This window comes from Pelophylax lessonae (genome assembly GCF_965119305.1).
Source record: "Pelophylax lessonae genome assembly, chromosome: 7".
NCBI classification, from domain to species: Eukaryota; Metazoa; Chordata; class Amphibia; order Anura; family Ranidae; genus Pelophylax; species Pelophylax lessonae.
In genome coordinates, this window is record NC_138774.1 from 250,534,219 (window position 1) to 250,560,724 (window position 26,506).

Genomic DNA, 26,506 nt, shown 5'->3' on the forward strand with positions numbered 1-26,506 from the left:
GTCGCCATACACCTCTGCGGCTGATTGAATCTCCATTTTTAGAATCCATCTTTCGGGATAGTGAGAAAAAGGGTATTATCTCTAGAATATATACCACTCTCCTGGCCTCCCTCCAGGACTCTTCCCTGCTCCCCTGTAGGGCTAAATGGGAAAGGGATCTTGGCCCCATTGACGGTGATAAATGGGAACAAATCCTTGAGGCGGGCCCCCTGGTTCCTGTATCTGCTAGCCATAAATTGTCCCACTTGTTTGGGCTACATCGTATATATAGAACCCCGAGACAGCTTCACGCATGGGGCGGACGCTCTTCGCCCCTGTGTCTTAAATGTAAACTGCATACCGGTGATTTTATCCACATGCTCTGGAAATGCCCCAAACTGGTACACTACTGGCGATTTGTAATCTCCACTGTCAATAAAGTATATCAGGTTCAACTTCAATTGGATCCGCTGGTGTGCCTACTTGGGGGGTTGGATGAGACGCTTTATCATCCACATATATTTGTGGCTCTACTTCGACTGTTGTATTTGGCTAAAAAGCTTATTGCTAGACAGTGGCGGCCTGTGCATAGGGGGCGCCAGGGCGCCACCCCCCCCCCTAAAAGAAAGGAAAAAAAATTACAAAAAGAGCAATAAAGTTTTGAAAAAAAAATTGTGTTCGCCGGCCTATGTGGAGGCTGTGGGGGGGTGGGGTTTACGACCCAGAAGAGGCGCCGATTGGCTGGGCGCAGGACATAGCACTAGGACACCCCCACGTTCGTGATATCCTGGCTGTGATTGGTCCAGTCTCCAGCCTGGACCAATCATAGAGGACATCCCGGGTGACGTTGCATGAGGGGCGGTGCGTGCGTTAGTCACGCACCGTCCCGACGTCAGACAAGAGGGCAGCGGGCGGCGGAGGAAGAACTGAAGAGGACGTCCGGTCTGGCGGAGCGCCAGGGAGTCGGGACGGTAACGAGCGGCACGCATGGAGGACTAGGACTCGGAAGACAGCACCAGAGGTGAGTGAAGTCTCAGGGAGGAGGGGCACGCACACACGCTGGTCTCTGCTGCATTGAAGGGGGCATATATACTGGTCACTGTGCATTGAAGGGGGCATATATACTGGTCACTGTGCATTGAAGGGGGCATATATACTGGTCTCTGCTGCATTGAAGGGGGCATATATACTGGTCTCTGCTGCATTGAAGGGGGCATATATACTGGTCTCTGCTGCATTGAAGGGGGCATATATACTGGTCATTGTGCATTGAAGGGGGCATATATACTGGTCACTGTGCATTGAAGGGGGCATATAGACTGGTCTCTGCTGCATTGAAGGGGGCATATATACTGGTCACTGTGCATTGAAGGGGGCATGTATACTAGTCACTGTGCATTGAAGGGGGCATATATACTGGTCTCTGCTGCATTGAAGGGGGCATATATACTGGTCTCTGCTGCATTGAAGGGAGCATATATACTGGTCACTGTGCATTGAGGGGGGCATATATACTGGTCTCTGCTGCATTTAAGGGGGCATATATACTGGTCTCTGCTGCATTGAAGGGGGCATATATACTGGTCACTGTGCATTGAAAGGGGCATATATATACTGGTCACTGTGCATTGAAGGGGGCATGTATACTAGTCACTGCATTGAAGGGGGCATGTATACTGGTCACTGCATTGAAGGGGGCATATATACTGGTCACTGCATTGAAGGGGGCATGTATGCTGGTCACTACATTGAAGGGGGCATGTATACTAGTCACTACATTGAAGGGGGCATGTATGTTGGTCAATACATTGAAGAGGGCATGTATACTGGTCACTAGATTGAAGGGGGCATGTACGCTGGTCACTGCATTGAAAGGGGGCCTGTACTGTGGGGTTTGTGCTAGGGGGTCTGTACTGTGGGGTTTGTGCTAGGGGGTTTTTGCTTGAGGGATTTGTGCTGGGGGGTTTGTACTGTGGGGTTTGTGCCACTCTCAGTTAGTGTATCCCATAATGGGGTGTCTCTCACAGTATATCCCATAATAGGGCCCCTGCTCCCTATTATGGTATATACTAGTACTGATGGACCCCTTAATATGTGATATATTGGGAGAATTTGTTCACTCAAGCAAAATACAGGGGACAAAATGGGTGGAGTCTATAAGGGGTGTGGCTTCTTAGAAATGGGAGGGGTCAAAATGGAAGGGCGGGGTCTTGCGCCCCACCATCTTAAAACTTCACCAGCCGCCACTGTTGCTAGATTGTGGATGTCTTCTAGCCCCCCCACTGGTGCGCAGTGGATCCATTCTGTTAACTCTATTTTGACACGTGAGAAACACACCTATTACCATAGGAAAACACCTTCAAAATTCGAGAGCATGTGGGGTTCCTGGTTAGCCTCTCCTGGAGTAGCTCCCCCTCAACTCATCTTAAACCGATTGCTTATGTAGGTGTTGGTAAATTGTTGGCAGTTGGGATGATGGCAGCACACTATGTTAGGTTTGTTGTTATAACCTTTTTTTTTTTAGTTTTATTTTTACATACTGCATATGACATTGCATTGTTATTCCCTTATGGTTCTGCTCTATGCACTGTACAGCATTGTCTTCTGTGATCCTTTATGGTTGTATGTATATCTGCCCTGATTTCTATATATTTTGTACGGTGTTTTTTCTGTTTTATGCCATCTCTCAATAAAAGTTTTTTCTGATTTAAAAAAAATATTAATAAAGTCCAAATAATGTATCTTCCAAAGGTCTGTGTTTTAATCCATGATAGATTCCAATACTGCACATAGGTGAAACACTCTTGATCTCCAACCTTCCACACTAAATTCTCACCTCCAACTTTTGACTATATATTAAAAAGGTCAATATTAGGAAGGTGGAGATAAGAGCCATTACCCCTGAAGCATTCTGATCCTAAGAGGTAATGTGGTTTTCATTGGTTTTCATTGTGGTATCCAGACAGATCCTGTGGTGTAATATAACAATATTACACCACAGGATCTGTCTGGATGGAACAACAGAAACCACTCACCTCAGGATATTATAAGACCTCTTAGGATCAGAATCATTTAGGGGTAATGACTCCTATCTCTGCCTTCCTTTTCTTTCTCAGTAAATAGCTAGGTAGCCAGGCTTGCTTCGGCCAGGGGTAGAAGAGTTCCTACAAAGGCCACCTGGATCATAGATAAGCCTTTCAGCTGCAGCGTTCTTCCCTGCTTATGCTGAGCCACTCTTTATTTATCAGAGCTGTTAATAGAAACTACATTTGTAACCATAGTTCTTATCTTACCACTGCATGAATTAGCCCAGATATAGGGTAGTGTATGTGAGGGTTAGAATGGTGATTAAAGAGGAACCACAGTCTGCTCACATAACTTGTAATAAAAACACCTTTGCCATTCTGAAGCTTCCTCCCAACCACTTTGCATATTAATTTATATATACTGTGATTCTGCACTTGCCAAATATACTGCACAAATCTCCCTCTACTAATGCTGGCCATACACTATGCAAAAATTTGGTTATTTGGACAGTTTTTTTTTTCATTTTTCAGCCAGTTAATGGGCACTAATTGGTAAGCAGTTGTGATGTTTTTGAGCCGAAAAAACGAAGGACAAGTTTGGAAATTTTCTGCCGAACAAACGATAAATTTAAGATTTTATTGTTTCTCTTCCAAACTGTTTGCACTAGGTATTTGTGAAAAACTGATTCATTTATGTCCATTGAACGATTTATCGGGTTATTACACAATGGCACAATCGTTTGCTCTCACGGCCAAGTGTTAGTTTTTCGAAAATGAGTTTGAACAATTTTTAGTATAGTATATGGCCAGCATTAGTCTGGCTGCAGCCATTTTAACTGTGGGCAGCTGAAGCTGCTACAAGTTCACTTCCTGCATTTACACAGACACACATAGGCACACAGACACATACACATATATACACACGCACGCATATATATATATTTATTTATAAATGTGTATATATACAGTCAGGTCCATAAATATTGGGACATTAACACAATTCTAATCTTTTTGGCTCTATACACCACCACAATGGATTTGAAATGAAACAAACAAGATGTGCTTTAACTGCAGACTTTCAGCTTTCATTTGAGGGTATTTACATCCAAATCAGGTGAACGGTGTAGGAATTACAACTGTTTGTATATGTGCCTCCCACTTTTTAAGGGGCCAAAAGTAATGGGACAGATTAACAATCATAAATCTAACTTTCACTTTTTAAAACTTGGTTGCAAATCCTTTGCAGTCAATTACAACCTGAAGTCTGGAACGCATAGACATCACCAGACGCTGGGTTTCATCCCTGGTGATGCTTTGCCAGGCCTCTACTGCAACTGTCAGTTCCTGCTTGTTCTTGGGGCATTTTCCCTTCAGTTTTGTCTTCAGCAAGTGAAATGCATGCTCAATCCGATTCAGGTCTGACTTGGCCATTGCATAACATTCCACTTCTTTCCCTTAAAAAACTCTTTGGTTGCTTTCGCAGTATGCTTCGGGTCATTGTCCCATCTTCACTGTGAAGTGCCCTCCAATGAGTTCTGAAGCATTTGGCTAAATATCAGCAGATAATATTGCCCGAAACACTTCAGAATTCATCCTGCTGCTTTTGTCAGCAGTCACATCATAAATAAATACAAGAGAACCAGTTCCATTGGCAGCCATACATGCCCACACCATGACACTACCACCACCATGCTTCACTGATAAGGTGGTATCCTTTGGATCATGAGCAGTTCCTTTCCTTCTCCATACTCTTCTCTTCCCATCACTCTGGTACAAGTTGATCTTGGTCTCATCTGTCCATAGGATTTTGTTCCAGAACTGTGAAGGCTTTTTTAGATGTTGTTTGGCAAACTCTAATCTGGCCTTCCTGTTTTTGAGACTCATTAAAGGTTTACATCTTGTGGTGAACCCTCTGTATTCACTGTGGTGAAGTCTTCTCTTGATTGTTGACTTTGACACACATGCACCTACCTCCTGGAGAGTGTTCTTGATTTGGCCAACTGTTGTAAATGGGGGTTTTCTTCACCAGGGAAAGAATTCTTCGGTCATCCACCACAGTTGTTTTCTGTGGTCTTCCGGGTCTTTTGGTGTTTCTGAGCTCACCGGTGCTTTCTTTCTTTTTAAGGATGTTCCAAACAGTTGATTTGGCCACACCTAATGTTTTTGCTATCTCTCTGATGGGTTTGTTTTGTTTTTTTAGCCTAATGATGGCTTGCTTCACTGATAGTGACAGCTCTTTGGATCTCATATTGAGAGTTGACAGCAACAGATTCCAAATGCAAATAGCACACTTGAAATGAACTCTGGACCTTTTATCTGCTCCTTGTAAATGGGATAATGAGGGAATAACACACACCTGGCCATGGAACAGCTGAGCAGCCAATTGTCCCATTACTTTTGGTCCCTTAAAAAGTGGGAGGCACATATACAAATTGTTGTAATTCCTACACCGTTCCCCTGATTTGGATGTAAATACCCTCAAATTAAAGCTGAAAGTCTGCAGTTAAAGCAAATCGTGTTTGTTTCATTTCAAATCCATTGTGGTGGTGTATAAAGCCAAAAAGATTAGAATTGTGTCGATGTCCCAATATTTATGGACCAGACTGTATATATATATATATATATACACATAAACATATATACAGACATGTATACATACACATATTTACAGACATGTATACATACACATATTTACAGACATACACACTCACACCACTGCTTGCCTGCACATTTCTTTCTTGAGGATTACTCATGGATCTCTGTGGTCTCCTGTTATCTCCGCCCCATCCAGCCACCTACAGCTCTGCAGCTCTCATTGGCTCTCCTATGACTTGCTGGAAAACTCTCATGAGAGTGAGAGAGAGAGAGCTGTGTATGATGTCATTAGCCTAGGCTAATTACCAGACAAGAAAGAGGAAGTGGGCTGTATAAGGTATTTACTGCCAGAAAAAAAAATGTTTTACTATCTAAAGTTAAAACATCAAAGGCAGAGGATTTAATAGGTGGAAAGATGAAAAAATGACTGAAGAGCCGCTTTGAAGCAACTCAATTTTGGGTGTCACACTTTTTTTTAGATTTTTTTGAAGATCTACGATTTAATCTTTAGATTACTGTTATGCTGATTAATTTGTCTTTCATACTGTCTGCCATACTTCCTGAGCCATGAATCTACAACAAACATCCAAAAAAGGAATTACAACTTAGGTTGTAATGATGGAAACAAATGGTAATTTTAGTAGCATAACTTTTTGACTTACTTGCAGTTAGAATTTGTACACCCTTTTTTAACACATACAATATGCAGTTTTTAATTGGTACATTGTTTAACTTTGAAATGTACCTCTAAAAATTTTTTTAATATAAGCTAAAAAAATGGACAAACATTTTAAAAAGCAAATTTTTAATTTTTTTTTTTTTTTTACTCACGATTTTGCATTTCACTTTTCCCAGTCTGCTGACTGCTTCTTTCATAGTGCCATTCTTTTGTTTGAAAGAACAAGCTATATATATAGCAGCTTTGAGATCTTAGATCTTGATTGCTGTATCTGACATGACCGCTGTCAGATGCAGAACTGTCACAGAGCTAGTAACCAGCATGAGTGGCACCTAATAATCTGTTTGAGGATGCATATTAATATATTTTTATAATATGGAGATTGTAAGTGGGGAGGCGTTGAAGAATCGGTTTACCTAAAAGTGACATTTTATTTTTATGGTACGGTATGCTGAAGAGTTGAACCATTCTACAATTTCTCATATCTCTGCAGGACTTCATTGGTAGATGTTTGTGCTTGATTTTCCCAGCCATCACCGACGGCTGCCGCAGCCATGCAGTGTGGCCACCGCATTTTGTGTTGTATTTTTTATTGCTTTTTTATAGACCATACACTATGAAAAGATAAACTTGTTTAAAGTGGGTAGGAACACTCCAACACTCAGTGGTTGGCAGCAGCAAATTTAGGTTATGTGGTAGGAATATCACGCCACAGAAGACCCAAATAGATATATGAAACTGTCATAAGATTCAGACCGCCTTTACTATACCTATATCCCCATGAATGTCCTTTTACAGGTAATCTGTCATAACAAAATTGTGGCGGCTGCCAATGTCAGCCTACTTCTGAAAATACTAAGTTGACTGGCTGACTTTTAAATAACACAAATACCAGCTTTTTTCAACCATGGTGCTTTCGGGTTTCTTTAGGGATATCAAAATGCCTACAAATTGTGGTCGGTTAAATAATGATAATGATGATTAGAAACTGCAAGTATGGATAAAGTCGGTGTGGTGTGCCGGAACCGACGTAGGGGGTAGGCCTGTAAATAAAAGAGGGCCCCCCGAAGGATATAGTATAAATAAAAAGGGTGAAGGTGGGTGGGGTGACAGCGATGTGACGCGGCAGGCAAGGAGGGGAGGAGCAGTGTCTTAAAGGCACGCTAGCTCCTCCCACAAATATAGGCCTGCGGCCTAACACTTGTGGTCGGTTAATTAATGATAATGATGATTAGAAACTGCAAGTATGGATAAAGTCGGTGTGGTGTGCCGGAGCCGACGTAGGGGGTAGGTCTGTAAATAAAAGATGGCAAAAAGGAAGCAGTAAACACACTTATTCATGACACAACTTATGATACAAGATTCTTGAAGGCTAACCTTACCTCTTACCCTGGGTGTGGGGTGTATGCGTGGAAAATAGCTGATTCCCACCGCCTTAGTTCTTAATTATGAGCCCTGGCGTGTTGGCACTAGAAGCAGCAGAAGCCCCCCCTGTTCTGAAACGAATGTCCGGAATGCGATGAGGGGTCTCAGCCTAATTCAATGCACAATGAGCGAAAGTAAAATATAAATTAAGTAGTGTTTAGGGGCCTACCTGACAGGGAGAATAGCGGTGAGCGGCTGGGAGTGTCCTGAGCTGGTAGATGTTCAGGATTCCAACTGGGCACCAGTTTCCTCGGACGGGTAGAAGGGGATGCCAACGGATGGTATATCTGCCCGGCCTTTGAACGTCGAAGTGAAAGGACAGTGGTCCTCTACCTACCTAAACCTCATTGAGGAGGCATGATTGCCTATCTGACTGGGTTGCAAAGGTGAATTTCCGGGACAAAGGAACCCCTAGAGGCTACATAAATGGAGGTTGATGACTAGGTTTGTATGAGGTTCGAATGGTGATGTGTCCAGTACGCCAGAATGGACTGGGATTTCCCATCTATGGGCAACGTTTGTAGTCTCGTGATGAACTACCTTGCAACCCTTCAATACATCCTTTCCCAGGCAAGCCTTGAGGAAAGGAGAAAGATTGGAGTAGATGACAAGGCGTGGTTTGTATGCCAGACAAAGTAAAGTTTGAACGTGTTATATGAAAGTCTGAGCTGAAAGGTGGCAAAAACAGCGAATGCGACCATGGTTACCTGAACGACCGTGTAAGACGAATTCTACTGAGGACCTTGGGAGATGGTCATGATTCTGACGCAAGCCCTCCTGGTGTACGCGGACAAGGCTACCCGAGACAATTGACACTGTGAGCCAAATCCAGGCTAGCCCAGGATCAACTTGACGAATTTGGGGAACTTGTGATGTGTTCGCAGAAGAGGAAGAACTGAAAGGTGGCCGCCAACCAGGTCAGCCAGCGAACACGCCTCATGATCAAGGAAGATGAACGGCCCTAAATGATTACGTCGCAGACTGCCTAGTTGACACTAACACTTCACAGCCATACCTGTCCAGGATTTGGCCCTATGCGAAGCCGCTGTCACTATTGGGTAAATTCCTAATAAGGCGAAGACTCGCGAGAGGCAGGTAAGCCACGAGACTCTTCCGGCCAACAAACACCTAACCAAGAGTTAATATGTTGCTGCAAACCCGGTACCGGCGGCTGCGACCATCCAGACACTGGGGATTGGGCAGATCACGGTGGGATGAACATGGAGACCCCAATGCCAGTGAACCAGGAATTCCATCCACCTGGCCAGGTCAGTCCTAGCCGGGGAATCTGAGTGACCAAAGTTCATCTGCGAGGCCCGGTAATAAGCCCAACGGCCTAGAAATAATTGACCTACCTTGGGGAATAATGCGCATTGCGAAGTTCAAAGAACCTACCAGAATGAAGATCCTTACGAGTAAAAGTTCCAACTTGTAGGAACTTGAACACATCCTTGCGAAAACGCCCAAGCTTGACCCCGGGGAGACTAGACTGCGTGGTGTTGGAAACGAGTGTGGTGCCTAAGAGGACTAGTCTAGTGGTGGGTACAGTAGTCTATGTCTAGTGACAGGGGGACGCCTAAGGTAGTAACAGTGCTACAGTACCTTTGACTGACAGGGTTTCAGTCGCAATGTATGACCAACAGGAAATCAACCATGTGATGTAACATCGTGGGGCACCTCGAGAAAAAGAGGAGGAACCAGCAGAGAGTCTCAGCAAATCTGTAGAATCTTCTCGGGCTACTCTAGGCCCCAACGTGAGACTAACAGCAAAGTAACCTTCTTCTGCCCTTGACACCATGAACATGCCATAAGGAGGGACGAGGGGTAACAATTCAAGGCGTAGGAGTAATCGGACTAACTGAGCCATTCGCCCTACCTGCCTCCAAGATTGCTTGAATGGCATTAACCACGGTGAAATAGTAACGAGAGAATTGGTAGATGGAATGAGGGCAAATTCCGGCTCGGGGTAGTGGACGGACGAAGAGCAGACAGCTTAATAACAAGATGTTTATTGGAATATGCGCTGGTGGCTATCCCAATTGAGCTTGTGCGCCAGGAGGCTTGGAAGGCACATGGATTTGGCATGGGCCCTAAAAGCATATGGAACAGACGTACAGTCTGCAGGTGCTAAAATTACAGGCACCTCCATTAAGGTTATTGCAGAATTGAGCCAAAAAAAAAATGACGGGGCGACCAAGCTTGTCCCTTAGGCTACGTTGATCGGCTTACTAGCTCCCCCCTGAGGAACCAGGAAAGCAGGGATCAGCCTCCAAGGGGCACAAGTCGGCAGTATGAGAGGTGGAAGAGCAGACTGCCCAAGATGGGGGCACTAAGCCTGCAAAATACTGAAAAATATTTCCAAACCCAAGAGGCTCCAGTGAGAACGGAGGTTAAACTGGGCCAGGGCTGCCACTGCTTGCTGATACAGACTTGTGGACATCGTAGAACAAGAAAACCCCCCGTACTTGAGGCCCAAGTCAACCACTACGAGAAGGTAAAACCTAATACCTTCCGGCATTACAGACGCGCGGAACACGCAACGTCCCTGTAAATGCCGAAGGCTAGGACAAAATCTGGTATGGAAGCTTGTTGAGTCTTGGGTCTCAACCAGATACATGTCCTTCCCCTCTAAGATGTCCTTGCGGAGGGCTGGGGAGGACCACGTGTGCTGGGGTAAAGACTGGGGAAGCAGAAGGGGAGAAAAGGCGAGGCTGGGGCCTGCTCTGTCAGCTGTTAGGAGCGAGAGCCTGTAACGGTTTAGAGGGAGGTGAGGCCACGTGGGATGGCCAGCGTTTCCAGTTTGGACAGTCTGTCACTGTTTGATAGTAGTGATCATGAAATGGTGTCTAGCGTCCCTTGTAAGTCCGTCCGTAATCCCGAGAGCTGGTACCCAGTCCGGGATCCCCAGGATGTGCTGAGAGCCGTTCGCAGAAATCAGTCTACTTGCCGTAGCTGAAAAAGGGGGTGCGCCTGTGGTGCAAAACAGAAGAAATCCTGGGGATGGTCCAGGGTCTTAAAAGGGGGCCTGACATGGAAGGTTCTCGGAATTCCCTGGGGGTACCAGTTCTCACAGGGGGTGGTAGGCCTAGTGGGTGTGCCCGGGGGAGACGACCCTTCACCTACGTTGACTGCTTGAGACATGCTGAAAATAACACACAAAGGAAAACTTGGTTAAACAAACACTGTTGAGTTAAAACAGAACTGGCTGGCTAACTAGTGCCGAAGCTAAAGCTGACTACCCCGTGACAGGTTAGGCCCTGCTAGTTGCCGAGCGGCAGGTGAGAGGCTCTATCTATGATTTGGGCGTGGGGCACGAGCCACTAGCGTGGTGGCGGGGGGTTGGCCTCTCGGTGACGGTAAAATATTTAAAACGTGTGGCCGTGACAGGTGAGGCCCTAACTATGACCCCAAGAGATGGGTGGATGCGAGGCACTAACTATGATTTGGCCCGAGGGCGTAAATCTCCGTGTAGAGATTGGGGAGTTGGCCTCGCGGGACCAGCTACCAGGGAGACTAAGGCCAGCGCCTAGCCCTAAAATAGCCAGTTCTCTAACCCTATACGGGGGCTTGATGAAGGGGTAGTGCAATATATCAACGAAGAAGTAGTAGTAGTACACATGGTAGTAGCATAAGTAGTGTAGTAGTATAATGCGGTAATACATGCGGTAGCGATAGTGTTGGTAGTCATGTAGTGTAGCAGCGTATGCCGTAGCACAGGCGGTAGAAACAGCGTTAGTAGTGATGAAAATAGTGTATAGCAGTAAATATGGTAGAAATAGTATCATCAGTGATGTAGCGTGGCCGTATAGTAGCGTCCACAGTAGTGACATGCGTGACGGCATGTATGGCAAAAGTACATGTAAGGTAATGGTATTGGCAGCGCATCCGTAGGTGTAAGGTTGTAGCGCGTGCGGTAGTAATTGATGTAGTAGTACATACTGCCATGGTGCATACAGTAACAGCATAGCAGTGTATCGGTATGCAGTTAGTTGTGGTATTAACCAGTATAGTCGTGTAGTTGTAACCAGTAGAACACAGATATAGGAGTGTAACGGCACGTATAGCAACAGTCCAATAGGTAACAGTAGTGTAACAGTAACATTGCGGCAGTACCCATAGTAAAATAGTATTCCAGAGTAGTACGCATAGTAATTAGAATTAGAGTAGCAATACCTATAGTAACAATAGTTTTTTTTTTTTTTTCCCAAAGTAGCAATACTCATAGCAAAGTAGTATGAGCAGAGTAGTAGTACCCCTAGTAACAACAGTATTAAGGTAGCAGTACCCATAGTAACAATAGTATAAGAGTATCAAACCCATAGCAAAAGTATTAGCAGTAGCAGTACCCCTAGTCACCATAGTATTAGAGTAGTACCCATAGTAACAAGCAGTGTCCATAGGCAGGGCAACAGTACACATAGTAGCAATAGTAATACAGCATAGAGCTGTACAGCTAGTAACAGTGGTAAAGACAGAGAGTGTAGTAAGAAGCAGGGCCGTGGCCTGGTGCAGGCAAGGCAGAAACAAGACCCCCCCCCAAAAACCCTTGTATGGAGCATGCCGTGGCCTGGTGCAGGCAAGGCAGAACAAGACCCCCCAAAAAACCCTCGTATGCAGCAAGCCGTGGCCTGGTGCAGGCAAGGCAAAAATCAAGCCCCCGCAGGAACCCCCCCCCCCAGTGGTACCTGCCACCCGGCGGCCGGATGGATGGACGGGCCGCCCGAGCGGAGGATGATAGTGCAGGAAGCTGGCAAGCTGGAGGCGGGACCGGAGGGAAACGGCGGCAGTGGCGGGGGTGTCAGCAGAGTCGGCGGTGCCAGCGGGAGTCGGCGGTGCCAGCGGGAGTCGGCGGTGTCAGCGGGAGTCGGCAGTGTCCGCTGCACATCCCGTGGGGCCTGGAGGACCGGAAGTTCGGCTGTCCGATGACAGCGATGTGACGCGGCAGGCAAGGAGGGGAGGAGCAGCGTCTTAAAGGCACGCTAGCTCCTCCCACAAATATAGGCCTGCGGCCTAACACTTGTCCCACTTGGATGAAGCTTGCATTTTAATTGCACAAAGCCAAAGGTTTTCATTGTGCCACAGTGTTCTAACAACCAATGACATCGTTGGTTGATAAAGAAGACATTGGGTGCCTGCACAGCTCCCCTGCGCTTTTCCGTCAGCACTGAGGTCATGTTAGCTAAGTGAGAAAGTAAAACTGAGGGATAAGAGAAACTCTGAAATACTAGTCAACAAAGGTGTTTTAATGTTTGGTGTCCTACATGTGTGGATGTTGCTGCATTATGTATTGCTTTTGTTTTTTACATTTTAGAATAGGGTGCCTCCAGATTGTGTATAAGCTTAAAGGATGCCTTGCCTTAAAAAAAGGTTAAGAAACACTTCTCTATACTTGTTCTGGGTAATGATTTAGACATCAGCATGACAACAAGGAACCTAGAATTCTTAAATGGAGAGATCAGCAATGGCAGCCTTCAGTAATCTGTAATGCTAGTTTCTTGACAAGTATGTATATAGACCAATTTTTATATCACATTAAAAATATTGCTCAGGCTACTAATGTTGCACAGACTGTAATTGTTTCTAACATTTCAAACAGCTAATAAGTAATTGCTACAAGCATAAAGAAAAATATCACTTTCATCTCTTCCTCTTTGCTGAATATCTGTCACTCTATATCATTTTACAGCAGTTAGTCGTGAAGGATTCGCTACAGAGAGCTGGTTTATTGGGCTGATAAGTGCTATTGTACTGCTGCTGCTTATCCTTCTCATCCTGTGCTTCATCAAACGCAGCAAAGGGGGCAAGTACTCAGGTGAGACCTAACCTTCCTTTAAACATGTTTAGCTACTTTCAACTTCTACTCTGCCACTCTTATTTAAATTGTACAAATCTTTCTATGTAAAAAAAAGAAAAAAAGTTTGTTATTAGATATCTTAAAAAAGAATAACGAAAGATCTTAGCGAGAGCAGTTCGCCAACAGAGAGCACAGATGTTCATCCCTGAAATACTTACGACCTCGCAGCAGAAGGTACAGACAACGGAGGAGATAGCGGAGGTTTTCCGCTGATATTATACCTCCTTGTATAACCTGGCTTCCGAGACCTCGTCTGACGCCCACGACTGCTCCCGCCCTGCGATCCGGGACTATATCCGTACCTCGGGCGTTCCGAGTCTTCCCCTAGAAGAACTCGAGCGACTGGACAAGCCGCTTCAGCCCGCCAAATTATCCAGAGCTCTGACTGAGACAAAAGGGTGTAGGGCCCTGGGTCATGACGGCTATTCTCTTCTGTACTATAAATGTTTTGAGGACATTCTCTCTCCACACTTCTCCGCGTAAATTGCGGCGGGATTGGGGGCTGAGTTCCCGGTAGACTCACTTCGAGCCCATATCACTGATAGCGAAGGAAGGGAAGGACCCCCTCCTGTGCCAGAACTATCGACCCATCTCGCTCCTTAACATTGATCTGAGAAAAGGAGGGAACCCCCGATTGTTTGGGACTATAAATGCCACTTGACACTAAAAGACACGACTAAGGAGTAAAAATATCAAAACTTTATTTTATACAAAAAAAGAGCCAAATTGTATATACTGTACAACCAATAAACAAATGGTAGACGAAAGAAGCTAAAAATTGATCTGTCCTTGCATGCAATTTTTAGCTTCTTTCGTCTACCATTTGTTTATTGGTTGTATATACAATTTGCCTCTTTTTTTGTATAAAATAAAGTTTTGATATTTTTACTCTTTAGTCGTGTCTTTTAGGCTCCATGTACACGGGACGTTAGAAAAAACGTCCTGCAAAGCTAGTTCTGACGCTGGGAAAAAGCAGCTGTTAAACGTGCTTTCAGTAGCTTTTTCCATTGGCGTTATTTTACGTTTGGCCACGTTGCTTTTAGCAGCGTTTTTTCTGCCTCCATTCAAAATCAATGGTTCCCTATGGGAGCCTATTGATTTGAATGGAAGTCGCACCACAAGTCGGATCAGGATGATCCGAATTGCTGCGCGACTTGCGCTGTGAGAATCTTGAGGGGGAGCTCCATGCCAAAAATGGGAAAAAAAACTGCGTGGGGGTCCCCCCCAGGTTCCAAACCAGGCCCTTCGGGTCTGGTATGGAATTTGAGGGTAGCCCCACACCAAAAAAACGACGTGGGATCCCCCCCAAAATCCATACCAGACCCTTATCCGAGCACGCAGCCCGGTAGGGCAGGAAGGGGGAGGGGACGAGCGAGCGGCCCCAGCCCCCCCTGGACCATACCAGGCCACATGCCCTCAACATGGGGGGGTGTTGGTGCTTTGGGGCAAGGTGAGTTCTGCACCCCCCACCTCAAAGCACCTTGCCCCCATGTTGATGGGGACAAGGGCCTCATCCCCACAACCCTGGCCGGTGGTTGTGGGGGTCTGCGGGCAGGGGGCTCATCGGAATCTGGAAGCCCCCTTTAACAAGGGGGCCCCCCAGATCCCGGACCCCCTCCCTATGTGAATGGGTATGGGGTACACTGTACCCCTACCCATTCACCCCATAAAAGGCAGTGTATGTAAATAACGACAGGAGACGTTTTGGAAAGTTTATTAAAAATCTTCATCCGGACTTCTCCACTCTGGTCTTCTCCCTCTCTGCTCTTCTTGTCTTCTGCTCTTTTGCTGTCCGATCTTCTGCTCTTTTGCCTTCGGCTCTTCTTCTTCCTCCTCCGATCCTCCTCCGACGCTGTCCCCGGTGATTATGCCAGTCTCCGGTCTCTGCAGCTTGTTATATAGCCATTAGGGGCGTGGCCTCTCGATGATTTCATCGGGAGGCCCCACCCCCTCCTGACACAGATGACGTCATCGGGAGGCCACACCCCTAATAGCTATATAACAAGCTCCGGAGACCGGCATAATCACCGGCGACAGCGTCGGAGGAGGATTGGAGGAGGAAGAAGAAGCGCCGAGGGCAAAAGAGCAGAAGATTGGATAGCAGAAGAGCAGACAGCAAAAGAGCAGAAGACAAGAAGAGCGGAGAGGGAGAAGACCAGAGCCAAGAACTTTCCAAAACGTCTCCTGTCGTTATTTACATACACTGCCTTTTTTGGGGTGAATGGGTAGGGGTACAGTGTACCCCTACCCATTCACATAGGGAGGAGGTCCGGGATCTGGGGGGCCCCCTTGTTAAAGGGGGCTTCCAGATTCTGATGAGCCCCCTGCCCGCAGACCCCCACAACCACTGGCCAGGGTTGTGGGGATGAGGCCCTTGTCCCCATCAACATGGGGGCAAGGTGCTTTGAGGTGGGGGGTGCAGAGCTCCCCCTGCCCCAAAGCACCAACACCCCCCCATGTTGAGGGCATGTGGCCTGGTATGGTCCGGGGGGGCTGGGGCCGCTCGCTCGTCCCCTCCCCCTTCCTGCCCTACCGGGCTGTGTGCTCGGATAAGGGTCTGTTATGGATTTTGGGGGGGACCTCACATCGTTTTTTCGGCGTGAGGCTACCCTCAAATTCCATACCAGTCCCAAAGGGCCTGGTTTGGAACCTGGGGGGGGGGGCCCCACGCAGTTTTTTTCCCATTTTTGGCGTGGAGTTCCCCCTCAAGATTCTTACAGCGCAAGTCATCCTGATCCGACTTGCGGTGCGACTTCCATTCAAATCAATAGGATCCCATAGGGAACCATTGATTTTGAATGGAAGAAAAAAAAAACGTATAACGTGGCTGAACGTACTTCATCACGTTCGGTCCTGTTCAGTCCCGTTTTTGCGTTTGAAACACCGGGAAACACAAGTTCGAACACAAATAATTGCGTTCCAAAAAACGTCCCTGAATTCAACGGCCTGCAAATTACTGTAAACGACCCTGTGTACATGAACAGATAAGGTAACATGCAGGTGGGTTCAGGGGCTTCTGAAAAAAAACGCCCAACTGCTCCTAAACGGCCATTTACAACGTCCCGTGTACATGGAGCCTTAGTGTCAAGTGGCATTTATTGTCCCAAACAATCGGGGGGTTCCCTCCTTTTCTCTACTTATCGGGATGGTGGCCATTGACACTAGGTACTAGGTGCATGGGATGGTATGGGATAACACATATCTTAACATTGATCTGAAACTCTTCACCAAGATCTTGGCGTCGCGCTTGGCCTCCCTGATTCCGCAGTTGGTCCACAACGACCAGGTGAGCTTTGTAGTCACCCGTGAGGCTAGAAATAACACCACAAAGGCGATTGACCTGCTTCATATGACTTATTCCTGAAGGACTCCTATGTTGATCCTCTCGACGGATGCCGAGAAGGCATTTGATCGGGTAAATTGGATGTTCTTGACCGAGGCCCTGGGGTACATAGGTATGGGACAGCTTATGATGCCTTGTATCCGTGCGATATATTCCCAGCCCTCAGCGAATGTCAAAATCAATCACACGCTCTCCAGACCTTTGGAGATTACTAATGGAATTCGCCAGGGGTGCCCCTGTCTCCTCTGATCTTCATCTTGACATTGGAGCCCTTTCTGAGGACGGTCCGGGCCAAAGATGACATTGCAGGGCTATCGGTCTCTTCATCACTCTCACCGAAAGTAGCGGTGAACGCCGACGATCGCCTCTTTTTCCTCACCAAACCACTCACCTCTCCCCCCAATCTCTTGAGGGAGTTTTGTATATATGAAACCTTATCGTCTTACAAAATAAGCCAACAAAAATCCAAAGCTCTTACGGTCGCGACACTATCCGCTCTGTCGTCCTTGCCCAGGGCTGACTTTCCTTTTAAATAGAGCTCCTCTCATATCAAATATCTTGGTATTTATCTCCCAAACTGCCCTGACCGGCTTTTTGAATGTAACTTTTCTCCTCTTCTTACTCAAAGTAGAAAGGATTTGGAGGGGTGGCAGTGGGGTATGTTCTCATGGTTTGGACGTTGTAATATTATCAAGATGAACGTAATGCCCCGTCTGCTTTATGTGCTACAGGCTCTCCCTATAGTTGTCCCTCCTGCCTTCCTCAGACGGGTGAACGGATCTTTTTGGGAATTCCTTTGGATTAGAGGCCCCCCCGCCTGGCACTGAAGATCTTATGAATGCCCAAGTTGAGTGGCGGCATGGTCTTGCCAGACGCAGTGCTTTACTATACAGTGTGTCATCTGGCTAGGGTCCTGGACTGGTACAGGCATGGACCCCTGAAGCAGTGGGTTTAAATCGAACGGTCGACGAGGGAGTCCTTTCCGGAGTCCCTTTTGTGGAGTTCATCTCCCCTACCGAAAATGTTGGCAACACATCCGACGATCGGTGCCACTCTGTCTATTTGTCGGAGGGCTTGCCAGGAGGGCCAGCTTGCTCCCCGGCCGTCCCCCCTGCTTCAGGTGATCGATAACCCGGACTTTTCACTGGACATGAATGATCCTGGATTTCGCATTCTGAAAACCAAGGGCCTCTGCCAAGCTAGCCATTTTATACGTCAGGGGGAGTGGGTCTCTAGGCAGGTGCTATGTTCCGACCGCACTTTTGATGTGCTATCGTTCTGGCAGAAGATACAACTTGCGCATTTCTTGCATTCTCTTCCGCCGGCAGCTTCCTTTGCCAGACGTCTCACGCCCTTTCGAAAATCTCTGCGCAGATGAATCTCTACTGCTTCATGCAATCTCCCTGCTCTATCGCCTGTTATCGGTCCCTGAGCCCGCATTCCGACCCTCCTATATCGCTCATTGGGATCATGACTTAGGTTTGTCTTTTTCGGATTACCAAGTTGACCGACTCTTGTTTTTTTGCATAGAAAACCTCTGTCCGCTCTAAGTACCAGGAGGCTGGAAATAAATTCTTTACTAGATGGTACTATACCCCGGTCAGACTTCGTAAAATAATCCCTTCTTGCTCCGACCTCTGCTGGAGATGTGGGGAGGGGGTTGGCTCCCTTCTGCATATCTTTTGGTCCTGCACCCATTTACAGTCTTTTTGGGCGACGGTGCTACGCATTACTCAAGAATTTACAGCTCATACCCTTACCCTGGATCTGGCCCTTTTCCTTCTGCGTCACCACAAGTTCCGGAATGCATCCTATTGGAAATCGATCTTGCCGCTCCTGCTTACAGCGGTCAGGAGCTGCATTCCCCTGCTCTAGAAACAGTCCCAGCCCCCCCACGGTGGCTATGTGGCTACGTAAAGTTGCGTATATTAATGAGATGGAAGACCCTGTGGCCACCGAACGGGGTACGAGGGACAGGTTCCTCAAGCGATGGCATTACTGGAACGAGTTCACGTTTTCCGCGGAATACAGAGACCTTGTTGCCTAAAGGGACTTGGTCCATTTGGTCGGCCATCTCTACCCCCCCTTCTCCTTTTCCTCTCCCCCCCCTCCCCTGCCTCTACCCTCCTTCCTATGCTGCACTTCTCTTTTCTATTCTTCTCTCAGTTAATCCAGATTTCCAGGCAATGAAAATAACCCTCTTTCCCCCAGGCATACTTGCAGTCGAGATGCCGTTCTGATGTTGCTGTGGTCGCTCATTCCCTGGGGTGCGCTTCCTCATTCCCGTTTACCGGACATAAGACAGATGTCGGTGGGGATGGGAATTGCCCCCAAGATGTACCACTTCATTTTCATTCCCTACATTAGCTCCAGGTGACCTAGAGGGGATATAACTGCAATATACAAATCTTTAAAATGATGACTCTAACTTGGGAGGAAACTATTTAACCTAAGATTTTTAAAGAAGACACAGTGACTTTTGATGTGAGGCGGTTTATTTTATAGCAGATCTTCACTGAATCTGAGCACCACAAACCAAAAACACTATTTAATGGATAAGTTCACTTTGTTAAATTAAACAAATAAATGCAATTTTTTTACCAGCAGATACACTGACAGGAAGAATCAATCAACTACCAATGAATTACTTCATTGAGAACTACAAGCCGACAGCTGCAAAGGATGTTGGGGCTTGTAGTTCATTCACATACAGAGCTGGGCAGAGCCCCAGATGGCCATGCGAATTTCAAAAAGTGACTACTAGTACAGTGAAGTTCTCCCCATACTGTTGTCACAGGGAGGGGGGGGGGGGGTCGAGCAGCTGCTGCAGCATTGGGAACATGTTTCATGTTCCACCCTAGAAATGGGTGGAACATGTAACATGTTCCCAAAGGTGAACTTATCCTTTAAGTTATTTCTAATATTCAAAGCAAATTCCCCCATCCATCCATGCTTTATTTTGTTGAGAAATCCCTTGGCGTCCTTACGTATAATACAGGCCTATTAGATATATATTGTACTCAATGACATCAGAATGCCTGTGGGGGCTGGTTCCATAGCGAAGATGTAGCCTCCAGAAGCAATGAATAAAGTAAAAGCCTTTTACTGGTATACTAAGTATAACCTGTGCAGAAGTAAAGCAACACTGCCAGGGAAACTTTTTTTTTCTTTTCCCAGGAGTTCAGCTTTAGGTTCATTACTTTCAACTATAATAATACAAAACTAAACCTAGTTCAACAAATGTTTATATCGTGGTCTGGTGGTATCCAGCTAGGTCTGGATGATAAAAAATGATAAATCCTGTATCTATGAATTTTTAGGGCTTTATTTTTCATTTTTAACAAGCATGTATTTTTTAGAAGATTAAGAGAGAAGAGCGCAAACAGGACCAATAGTGAAGTAGGTGAAAACCGGGTACAGTTGTATTACATTTGATAAAATTGGACTCACAAAGTTGTATTGATGCAGAGTGGGGATAAGGTAAGCAGCCAGCAAGGAGTCGGTCTCATATGTCAATGTTCTCCTAATCCCGCTGATGCTAGTAGGGTATGCTGGCCACTCCAGAATCAGAGAAGGGAAGGAGCCGCACCATGCAATGAGTGCATGCATCACAGGGATATCACCGTGGAAGGCAAAACATCCTTGGATTGGCTTTCAGCTCGTTCCTGTCTCCGATTCCAGAGTGGCCAACATACCTGACAGAAGAGACCTGTTGCTTGTTCCTGCTGTTATGCCTGCTCTGTATCACTACATTGATACATTTGTACATAATATTTAACCCACAGATCTTTACTATTTATCTTAAATTGTATCTTTTCATTTACTGGGAGCCCCCCCTCCTTCCTGATCGATGACGTAGAATGCTGTGATGGAACCATCTAGCCCCCAGCTTGGGTACTTCGATTAAGATCTATAGCTTCCTCCAGTCTGGACATAAGAGCCAGATATTATAGCTGACCATCCAAGATTAGCCAACAATAGCTTAGATACAAACTGGAACTTTATTTATTGAAAACTCACACAAAATGTATGTAGCTCACAGGACCAGGTAGGGCCTGATCACGTTATTGTATACAATACAAACTGTAAACAGGAATATAATTAACATAACTAAGAACCAGCCAACATAAACTATTAACAGTAAGCTAATTAAACAACTAGTCTTGATTAGTCCTGGGATGACCATACCATCCTGTAACAAGTCTACAATAAAGTACATTTTACATTATCATAAGTATAAACACAGAGCTGAGCAGACAGACAGAAGCAATAGGTGACTTACCTAACAATGGGAGAAAGACATAGTTACATAGTTAGTGAGGTTGAAAAAAGACATCAGTCCATCCATTTCAACCTATGATGTGTTTGTGTGTTTATTTGATTTTAACCGTACATTGTATACCCCTGTATGTTGTGGTCTTTAAGGTGCCCGTCTAATAATTTTTTTAAAATACCGATGCTCCCCGCTGATACCACTGCTTGTGGAAGAGAATTCCACATCCCGACTGCTCTGATAGTAAAGAACCCCCTACGTATTTTGAGGTTAAACAATTTTTCCTCTAGTTTTAGTGAGTGGCCACGTGTCTTATTGTATTCCCTTTCTCTAAAAAGTTTGTTCCTTACGCTAGGGTCACCAGTACAGTATTTGTACATTGATATCATATTCCCTCTCAAGCATCTCTTCTCCAGAGAGAATAAGTTCAATGCTTGTAGTCTTTCCTCATAGCTTAGATCCCCCATTCCCCTAATTAGTTTTGTTGCCCTTCTCTGGACTCTCTCCAGTTCCAGCACATCTTTTCTCAGGACCGGTGCCCAGAACTGCTGGATGGCATACTCCAGATGTGGCCGGACCAGAGTCTTGTAAAGTGGGAGAATAATCTCTTTATTTCTGGAGTGAATCCCCTTTTTTATACATGCCAGTATTCTGTTGGCTTTGCTTGCAGTGGCTTGGCATTGCATGCCACTGCCAAGCCTGTTGTCCACTAGGACCCCCAGGTCCTTTTCCATCTTAGATTCCACCAGAGGTTCCCCCCCTAGTGAGTAGCTTGTGTTCGTGCTTCTGACACCCAAGTGCATTACCTTACATTTTGCAACATGAAACCTCATCTGCCATGTACATGCCCACCCCATTATTTTGTTCAGGTCTGCATGTAAGGTTTCCACATCCTGCATAGAAGTTATTGTCCTACTTAGTTTAGTATCATCCACAAATACCGAGATTGTGCTAGATATCCCCTCCTCTAGATCATTTATGAATAAATTAAACAGGATTGGTCCCAGGACAGATCCTTGGGGGACCGCACTTCCCACACCCGCCCAGTACTCCCCATTTATCACCACCCTATGGACTCTCCCCTGGAGCCAGTTCTCTATCCAGGTGTTTGTGGGGAACTGTGTCAAATGCCTTTGCAAAGTCCAGACACACCACATCCACATGCCTTCCTTTATCTAGATAGCAACTCACTTCATCGTAGAAGGTTAATAGATTGGTCTGGCAAGAACGATTTTTCATGAATCCATGCTGATTACTACTAATAATACCGTTTTCATTACTAAAGTCTTGTATATAGTCCCTTAACATCCCCTCCAAAATCTTGCAGACTACCGATGTTAGGCTAACAGGTCTATAGTTACCCGGGATATATCTCGGCCCTTTTTTAAATATTGGTACCACGTTGGCTTTTTTCCAATCAGTTGGCACCATTCCCGTCTGTAGACTATCCGTAAAGATCAAGAATAACAGTCTGGCTATCACCTGGCTGAGTTCTTAAAGAACCCTCAGGTGCAAGCCATCCGGTCCCAGTGATTTATTAATGTTGAGTTTCTCTAATTTAGTTCTAAGTCTATCTTCTGTTAACCATGGGGGTATTTCCTGAGGTGTATTATTTAATTTAGCATTACAAGCTGGGTTAGTGTAGCCCCCCAATTATTTTGTGAAGACTGAAGAGAAGAAATTATTTAGCACTTTCGCCTTCTCTCTGTCCTCTGTGGCCAGAGTCCCTTCATCGTCTTTTATGGGGCCAATGTGTTCTGTTCTCGCTTTCTTACTATTTATATACGGTACTTGACCCCTCAGCCCTGTATTTTTTGAATGCCTTTTCTTTGGTATTAATATGCCTTTTTATGTTGAAGTTTAGCCACCCTGGGTTTATTTTTGCTCTTTTAAATTTATTCCCCTTTTGAATGCACTGGCCAATCCCTTTGTTTAGTATATTCTTAAAGCACTTCTATTTTTCCTCCATGTTCTTTGTTCCTAGGGTTCTATCCTATTTGATATTTTCTAGCAAAGAACGCAGTTTTGGGAAGTTGGCTCTTTTGAAATTGAGTGTCCTTATATTACCTTTGTGTTTCTTATTACTATGATTAATACTGAAACTAATTGACCTATGGTCACTGTTTACCAAGTTGCCCCATATTTCTATATCCATGATCAGGTCCGTATTGTTGGTAATCAGTAGGTCTAGTACCGCATTGTTTCTTGTCGATTCGTTCACCATCTGACCCATGAAATTGTCCTGTAAAACATTTAGGAACTGCCGAGCCTTGGATGAATGCCTTCTGCCCAGTCTATATCTGGAAAATAAAAGTCCCCCATTATAATTAAATTTCCCATCCTTGCTGCCATTCCAATCTGTGAAAAGATGTCCGCCTCCCCCTCCTGCCTCTGGTTTGGGGGCCTATAGCATACGCCCAATATTACTTTCCCCATAGTGCCTACCCATAGGGATTCTACCTCCTCCTTAGCTCCATTATTAATATCGTCCCTCCTATTTACCTGTACACTGTTCTTAATATACAGACATACCCCTCCCCTTTTATACATTCTCTGTCTCTGCGATAAAGGGAATACCCCTGAATGGTCGCCAGTCAATCATGAGAGCTGTCAAACCAAGTCTCCGAAATTCCCAGAAAATCTAAATCCTCCTCATACATCAGCAGCACCAGCTCTCCCATCTTGTTGGCCAGGCTTCTAGCATTGGTATACAAACCTCGTAATTTTGTCCGGTTGCATACTATATCCTCGTTCGATGTTGATTTTAGGCTGCTCTTGCAATTTTCCCCCATACCCACCTTGGGCTTAGGAACTCCGAACACCCTACCGCTAATATCCCCATTTGTGCCTGCTGAACCTTGCTCCCTGCTGGCTAGTTCTACATCTGTACCCCCCCCATCACCTAGTTTAAAAGCCCCTCTAACTTGTTGGCCATCTTCTCTCCCAGTATGGTTGCACCCTCCCCATTTAGGTGCAATCCGTCCCTACTAAAGAGCCGGCCCAGTTCTCCAGGAACCCAAAACCCTCCTCACTACACCAGCTCCTCGGCCACTTGTTTACTTCCCTAATCTCCCACTGCCTCTCTGGTGTGGCTCGAGGTACAGGTAGTATTTCTGAAAATACTACCTTGGAGGTCCTACTCCTCAATTTAGCTGCTAAGTCCCTGAAATCGTTTTTAAGGACTCTCCATCTCCCTCTGACTTTGTCATTGGTACCCACATGTACCATGACAACTGGGTCTTCCCCAGCCCCACCCAATAATCTGTTCACCAGATCCGTGATGTGCCGAACCCGACCACCCGGTAAACAACATACAGTTCGGCACTTATGGTCCTTTTGACACATTGCCCTCTCTGTCCTTCTAATAATTGAGTTCCCTACCACCAGAACCTGTCTTTCCTTTCCCTTGCTCCCGCCCTCAGTGGAGGAGTTCATCCCCTGGCAGCTAGGGGTGTCGCTCTGCTCCAGCAATGCCGGTCCCCAACATCACGCAACAGGGCGTATTTATTGGGATGCTCCAGCCCAGGACCGGCCTCCTTGCCTTGTTCCCTTCTACCCTTTCTAACTGTCACCCAACCTCTCTGCTCTGATGCCTGCACCCTTGTATCTCCGCCCTCCTCTGTGCAGGCCCCTGCCTGCACCTGATGGGTACGTTCCCAGCTCTCCTTCAGTATGGAGATTCCTGTTGCCAGCTGCTTCCCTAGATTCAGGACCTGAACTTCCAGGGAAGCAACGTGCTTACATTTTGTGCAGCTGTATTCGCCCTCGATCACCTGATCGAGGAACGTATACATGCCACAAGATGTACACCGAGTCGCATCTCCACACCCGCCGGGCATTGTACCTACTAATCCAATCTAATGGGGATTTTGAAATTTAACTGTCCTGTGTAGCTGTTTTCTAGCTTCCTGACTCTAATTTCTCACACTCAGGTACTTTACAACACTCTGGAACTCACACACAGGTACTTTACGACAATCAGGCACTCACACTCTGGCACTCGCACTCAGGTACTCATGCTCAGGTACTCACGCTCAGGTACTCAGGTACTCACACTCAAGTACTCAGGTACTCACACTCAGGTACTCACGCTCAAGTACTCAGGTACTCACACTCAGGCACTCACACTCAGGTACCCACACTCAGGTAAATCAGGTACTCATGCTCAGGTACTCAGGCATTCACACCCAGGCACTCACACGCAGGAACTCAGGTACTCACACTCAGGTACTCATGCTCAGGCACTCACGCTCAGGCACTCACACTCAGGTTCTCGCACTCAGGCACTCACACTCAGGTACTCAGGTACTCACACTCAGGTACTCACACTACACCCTCAGTCAGTCTAGTCACAGTCACAGTCTCAATCTTTACTTACCTAATCTGTGTCTCTGTGCTCCTGCACAGCCGCCCCTGTAACTTGACACTGGAACTGACACTTGTAGGCTAACGGTGAATCCTCCTCCCTTAGTCTATCTGTCATGTCTCCTACCATACTCCTGACCCTATATTGTCACTTATCCGCCGCCCTCAGTCAGCCTGTCCTTTGGATCCCTGGATCCTTTGGTCCTGCCATTCACCCGGTCACCCACCGCCTCTTCCGGTCCCCTGGTCTCCCGTGGCCTCAACAGTCCGGGGGAAGGGGGGGTCCGATCAGAATAGCCTCCTCTCACTCTTCTCATGCTGCACTCTCCTCGCACACTGACTCCGCTGACAGTTCTCCCGCCTTCTCCGCTCCGTACACACAGCACTGCACAGCACTACCTGCTGGGTTCTGTCTGTCACTAACCACGACACCTTAAACAGATTATATCAGTAGACTGCAGGATCAGGTTACTTTGAGCTGATGATATTAACATCTGCTCTGAGTATCACAATTTAAAGCAGTCATTGCATAGAGGCCCTGAATATCAATCCTGGGCCTAGATTCCCAGAGTCTCTGTGTTTCGGGAGACAATCCCGAATCCAAAGCAAGACCACTTCAAGGCACACACCTCCCAAAGAGTAGTGTTCTCCTAAAAGCCAGGGCCCATAGTCTGTAAGCAAGAGGACACCCTGCAGGCACTCCAAAAACCCCTTTCCTGGCTGGGTCTGTCACAGAGGCCTTGTAGTTGTAGGTTTTGTGGTTTAGATGATGGTACTACGGTACTACCTGCTAGGCTTAACACCAGCAGTTATTCATTATTGAAGATTGATTGTACAGTCTTTTGTGATTTTACAGTATGTTTTATGTCAATTGAATATTTTATTACACACACTTCACCTATTAATACAGGGACTTTTGTAGGCTTTCGTCTTCTTATTTCTACAAATATAGTGGATTTATTTAGTA

At 46.1% G+C, this 26,506-nt stretch overlaps 1 protein-coding gene across 1 annotated transcript in view; it reads left to right on the top strand.

The window, feature by feature from the left end:
- Window positions 1-26,506, top strand: part of L1CAM (L1 cell adhesion molecule) — a 1,053,451-nt gene that overhangs the window by 942,441 nt on the left and 84,504 nt on the right. Inside the window, exon 24 of the mRNA XM_082263926.1 lies at window positions 13,391-13,516. Within this exon, the coding sequence (XP_082120052.1) occupies window positions 13,391-13,516 (126 nt within the window). The remainder of the gene's footprint in view (window positions 1-13,390; window positions 13,517-26,506) is intronic.